The following is a 5547-nucleotide window of genomic DNA, read 5'->3' on the forward strand; positions in this document are numbered from 1 at the left end:
CAGCGGTTTCCAAACTTTTGTATTTTTAGCAGCAGAAGCCATCCTCCAAACAAAACCGTATGCAAAACCTCAGCTACAAAACAGACCAGTGGGCTGCTTGCCCATGTGGGGCATGGGCTGGGCCCCGAGCTCTCCCTCCAGTACCCAGTACTTCTTCCACAAGCCCCTATGTGAGCTCAGTTTGAAACCCCAGGCCTTGGCGGGGGGAGCGGGTGTGGGGAGATCTTGTGGCACTGGAGCTAAAGCAGCCAGATAAGGTGGGAGTACTTAAGACCTCTGGAGGGTGTGGCTAGTCTCTGAGACCTGGACAACTTCATTCTCCACCAGGGCCTGGCCCCCATCCCCATTGAGCTGTCTCATGCGCAGGTTAATGGAGCCATAGGTCTTCCTGGAGCCCCTGCCGGGGACGAAGGTCCTCCGGCGGTACAGCTCGCCCTTGCACAGGGAGACCATGAGCAGCACCGACAAGAGCATGCCGCCCACCGTGAGCAGCCCCAGGCCTGCGATGATGCACTTGTCCAAGTGGGAGCCTAGGCGGGCGTAGTACATTTCTAGTCGTTCCATCTCTCGCGCTGTCACTGTGTCCGGATTGACTCGAGCCTCACGGGGGATGGCATATGCTGTCACCACCAGAAGAATCCCACTCACCAGGAAAACAAGGGCGGAAACAAAGCCATAATCCACCGGGCGACTCACGGGCTCCAGGCCTGGCCCCTCCTCTGAATGCAGGGACAGATCATCCCGCTGGGATCGGGGCAGTGAGGAGACAGCCCCAGAGGGACTGGGTGAGCTGCCCAGTCTCGTGTTTCCAGGGTTCTGGAAATGGGTCTCGTGCTCCTCTGAGGAGAAGCAGGCATTCTCCACACCCTCCCTGGATGGGGCCACCGGGCCCAGGGGAGCTGATCTCCTTGGGGCTTGAGGACCATTGCTCAGTGTCTTCAGTTCCAGACCAGGGGGAGATGCCATTGGGAAGGAGGGCCCCAGCTCATCCCTTGGCCCCTTGGCAGCTGGAAGAGAAAACAGAAAGTCAGTTGAATGTAGCAACCTCTCCCTGTTGTGGAGGACATCACACCAGTCCCCAAGCACATGAAGGTGAGTCAGGCACAATTCCCACTTGGGGGTGTCTGCCAGACAGAGGGGAAGACAGGGAATAAGACAATGACAGAACAGTGTGATCCGGGCCCAGATCCCACTCCACCACCAGCTGGGGTATGGCTGTGGGCAATTCACTAATCCTGTCTTGGCTTCAGTTTCCCCACCTATAAAATAATCCTACTACTCCCCTCTAGTTCACAAAGCTGGAGTAGGATCGAGATAACCTATGCAAAGTGCTCAGAACCCTGAGTGCTCAGTGTTAGCGATGAGCTCCTATTACGATGGAGGGAATGTAGATAGCGTGAACATCAGGCTCAAATCCCAGCTTCACCACTTGAGCTTGGGCAAGTGATGTGACCTCTCCAGATTCGGTCTTCTTCTTATCTGTAAAATGGTAATGAATAAAATGCCTCCCTCATAAGGCTGTTGTGAGGATTTCATAAAATAGTGCATGCAAGACCCTGGCCAGTGCAATCCATGAACCTTGTTGTATGAGGGAAGGATGACAGAGGTGGGGGAGGGGGTAGAAATGCAGAAGTTGTGGGAACAGAGGAAGGGAAGTTTCTGGGAGTTGGTGGCATTTGAGCCAGATCTCAGAAGATGAATTGGATATTTCCCAGCAATGGAAGGTGATGAGGGCATTCTGGAAAGGGGAACAGACTGCCTCAGAGGCCAGCTGGGGCCGGCTCACAAAGGACTCTGAAAGCCAGGCCAAGGAGCCTGAGAGCCATGCAAGCTGAGGAGCTGGAGCGGGAAGTGCTGACATCTGCCTCGGCTTCAGAAGAAAGGAGGACTGATGGGATGGGAGTGGGCAAAGTGGAGGACGGGGGTCCAGCAAGGAAGCCAGCAGGTTGGGGATGGCATGGCTGAAAGGGCCAAGAGGAAGGGGCAGACTGGAGAGCCATGACTAGGTCAAAGCCAAATGCTTTTATGTAAACAAAAGGGTGGGGATCTGGACTAGGACCACAGGAGGGGAACCAGGAGGGAGAGGTGAGAAGAGGGACACTGTCTGTGCTGCAAAAGGACTTACCCCACCCAAGAACCTGAACACACACCCACCCAGACACAGACAGCACATGTGCATTCCCGCTGAAGGATACTGACTGACAGCCCGGGGACCATATTTGGCTGACAGAAGTTTTGCTTTGTTTTGTTCCTGGCCTGTTCATTTGTTTTTGGTGAATTAGTTGCAAATGTATAAAAAGCAAAAGATTTTAGATTTTACATTTTAAATGTTGGATTCCTGGCTTCTCCTGCAAAATGAAAGAATCTGGCCACCTTAGGCCACTGTTCCCTTATAACACTCACCTGAAGTTGGCAATCGGGGCTCTTAGATCTAGCCTCTCCCTGGCAGGTCCTACCTCAGCCCCCTTCCTTGCCTGGCATGTGTCATTCCTGATCCACAGCAGAACTGCATCATTCTTTGTATATACTGATGGCCTGAGGGCACATGCACATACACTCAGAGCCCTAGGCACACAAGTCCACGGGCTACAGAGACCCCCAGGTGCAAAGTGGCTCGCATGCTCCAGTGTGTCTACACACACATACATGCACACACACATGATTCTCTGCATTCTCATGTTGGAGTTTATTCTCCAGTGCACTGTGGTTCTCTCTCTGTCTCTCTCTCTCTCTCTGTCTGTGTGTGTATGTGTAAATATGAGCAAATGAAGTGAGGATGAATGGAATGAATGAATGAAACTCAAAGAGCCTCAGTGCAGGAAGACATGTTTTTCAATCTTTCTGACCTTCCTGTCAATATGGACTAGCATCAGACACCTCCTCTTAGCACATATAGGGCCTTTCATGTGAGTACAAAGCTCCTTTCCCTTTACAACCCGTTTCTATCACTACATCTCTCTTTCCAGAGTCCCATTTTAGTAAATGTTTACCAAGCACCTACTAGCTGTTAAGCCGTGTACCCGACACTTCACGCAGGAGTATCTCATATCACCCTCCCCAGCCCCACGATCCGGAATTACTGTCTCCATTTACATGGCCAAGATCCCATGGCCTGTATGGGAGGGTGGGACAGGAATTGAATGCAGGTTCCCTAAGAATTATTATCACGTACAAACCTGCAAATTCATACCCCTGTGCTGGTGGCATCACTCCACCAGCCTTCCCTGGCTCTGCATCCCTCACTCATAGACCCTTCATTTTATCTGGCTGTTTAACAGCAACCGTGAGCACCTTGAGAGCAGGGATAAGTTTCAATTCCATCTGGGTCCCCAGCCTGGGCCCAGACTCCTCTTACTTTTCCAGTGAATAGACAGAAAAAAAAAGATGTGTTTGTTGGTTGGCTTTTTACTCTTAGCACCAAAAACATTTTCCTGAGTGCCCAGCCACAAACAGGTACCAGCAGTGGGTGCCATGTGGGTGCTCAGAAGTGGCCCCCAACCACACCCTCAGCACCTTCCACCCAACTCAGCTCCTGGAGTGGCCCAGGAACCCCTTTCCCAAACTAACATGTTGATGCCTCCATAACCTGGAAGAAATCTGGGGCTCCCACATTCTGGGAGCAGGGCTCTCCTTCATGCTGCAGGACCCCAAAACTTTTTTCTTAGGATGCCACAGTGAGAGGGCAGAGAAAAAAGAGGATTCCTCTCACCCAGAGTTAGGACATCTCTCTGTTTCATGCACAGGTTCAGAGATACTCACCAGTTACACAAAGGCCGTGCCCAATTACCCAAACAGGAACAGAAACACACCAACTGACACAGCTGCTCCTGCCCACCGTTCACACCCCACGACCCCACCACTCACTAATTTCATCTGCAGTCAGACAGGTCCTGAAAGGAACACTCCAGTTCCACACTCACTCCCCCAGCAGCTGTTCCCACAGCAGTACCCACAGACACCCAGAAGCCACGTAGTGTGACCCTCAGATCTTCCGGCCACACGATTACCCACACCCTGGGAGGGGGCAGGACTGGTCACACGCACGCGCGAGTACACACACACACACACACACACACACACACACACTCTTAAGTGCCCCTGGGAGTAAGATTCAAGCCAGATCCACCAAGACCCGCAGGGGCCCAATACCCCACCCATCGCGCGCACTGACACCCGGAGAGAGGGACGCACAGCGGCTGTGGATGAAGCTTCACAAAACCCAATCGATAGACACACGCACGAGTTGTACACAAAGCCTTGGGGCGCGTAGATACGCACACGCAGGTCCACGCTGTTGTACCCAAAGTTGCGCGCAGAAAGCCCCAGCACGCCGGCTGCCCGCTGCGCCCGCTCCCGCCGGCCCGCAGTCCACACCCCCTGCTCCTGCCCTTGACCATAGGCGCGGGCCAGGGCAGGCCGAATGGGACCAGGCGGAGGCCCGGGGAGGCCGGGTCCCCTGGCCGCATGTCCTTCGGCGGGCCGCGAGGTCAGGCTAACTGTCCTTCGCCCCTACTCCCCGCCCCCGGCCCTCGGCCTCCAGCCGCCCCCCGGCAGTCCCCTCTCCGCGTGCGTACCTGTGCCGGGCCTCCCTCCCTCCCTCCCCACGCGGGGGCGAAGGGCGCCCGGCGGGCGAGGGTTCGTCCTCCCAGTGCCCGTCCGCCTTCCTGCAGCCGGCGTCCGCCTGCGGGGGTCTCTCCTGCGGCGCAGCCCGGAGGGCGCGGGCCTGGCCGCCACTGCCTCGCCCTCCCGGTCTCCCGCCCCCTTCCCGGCCCGGCCCGGAGCAGCTGCCGAGGCGCACGTACCTGCTTGCGCCGCGCGGAGCTGTACGGCGGCGGTGGCTGCCGCTGGGGGGGGAATCCAGGGACAGAGGGACAGGAGAAGGGGCGGGGGCCGGGGATCGCCGAGCGCCGCGGAGCGAGCTCCGCCCGCGGCCAGCGAGGACGCCCGGAGAGTTAGCACAGAGAGGGACTGGAAGGCGTGTGATGGTCTGGGGTGAGGGTGCGGGGGCTCCAATCCATCGTCCTCCCCTCCCCTCCAGGCAGATCTGGATCGCCAGCGCCTGGGCTTAGTGAACTGGGGCTTCGAGCCCGCGGTCCCCGGGCGTAGGGGCGGGGTGGGCGGGGGGTGCTGGAGAACACCCCTCCCCCGCCGCCTGCCTCTCCACACCACTGGAAAGCCCCTATTGCCCCAAGCCCAGGTGCCTGCCCCCTCCTCACTCCCACTCTCCCACTTCCCCTTCCCCCCACCCCCCACCCCCCACAGCCCCCAGGTAGGACCCCGGGTCCTCTCTGAGGTCCTTAGGTCGGGACAGTCTCCTCTGGCGCTTGCGGCTCCATGGCTCAAGGGCGCCACCTGAAGGCTGCGAGAAAGAATCCGACGAGCCCCCTCCCCCTTTTCTCTGCAATTTTTTCTCTGTGGGACAGTGGAGTGCCCCGCCCAAGAGAGGTGTTCTCTTGGGGGCATAGCCAATGGCCAAACACACCCTCACCCTCCAAGGCCCAGTTGTGGGGCCTCTTCTCCTGGAACCCCTCCCTGGGCACACACACC

At 57.0% G+C, this 5547-nt stretch overlaps 1 protein-coding gene across 3 annotated transcripts; it reads right to left on the reverse strand.

Moving 5' to 3' along the window:
- Nucleotides 1–4839, reverse strand: TMEM74B (transmembrane protein 74B). Of its 3 annotated transcripts, XM_025398226.1 has the most exons (3): nucleotides 3710–4284; nucleotides 3177–3354; nucleotides 1–1007 (listed from the first exon to the last, which is right to left on the reverse strand). In XM_025398226.1, the coding sequence occupies exons 2-3, from the start codon at nucleotides 3205–3207 to the stop codon at nucleotides 268–270; spliced, it is 771 nt and encodes a 256-aa protein (XP_025254011.1). In that variant the 5' UTR covers nucleotides 3208–3354; nucleotides 3710–4284; the 3' UTR covers nucleotides 1–267. The 3 variants fall into 3 exon arrangements, with proteins under 3 accessions (XP_025254011.1, XP_025254012.1, XP_025254010.1); XM_025398227.1 differs by lacking the exons at nucleotides 3177–3354; nucleotides 3710–4284 and adding an exon at nucleotides 4575–4839; XM_025398225.1 differs by having other exon boundaries at nucleotides 3177–3881.
- Nucleotides 4840–5547: the final 708 nt, after the last annotated feature.

Source organism: Theropithecus gelada, chromosome 10 (assembly GCF_003255815.1).
Source record: "Theropithecus gelada isolate Dixy chromosome 10, Tgel_1.0, whole genome shotgun sequence".
Taxonomy (NCBI): Eukaryota; Metazoa; Chordata; class Mammalia; order Primates; family Cercopithecidae; genus Theropithecus; species Theropithecus gelada.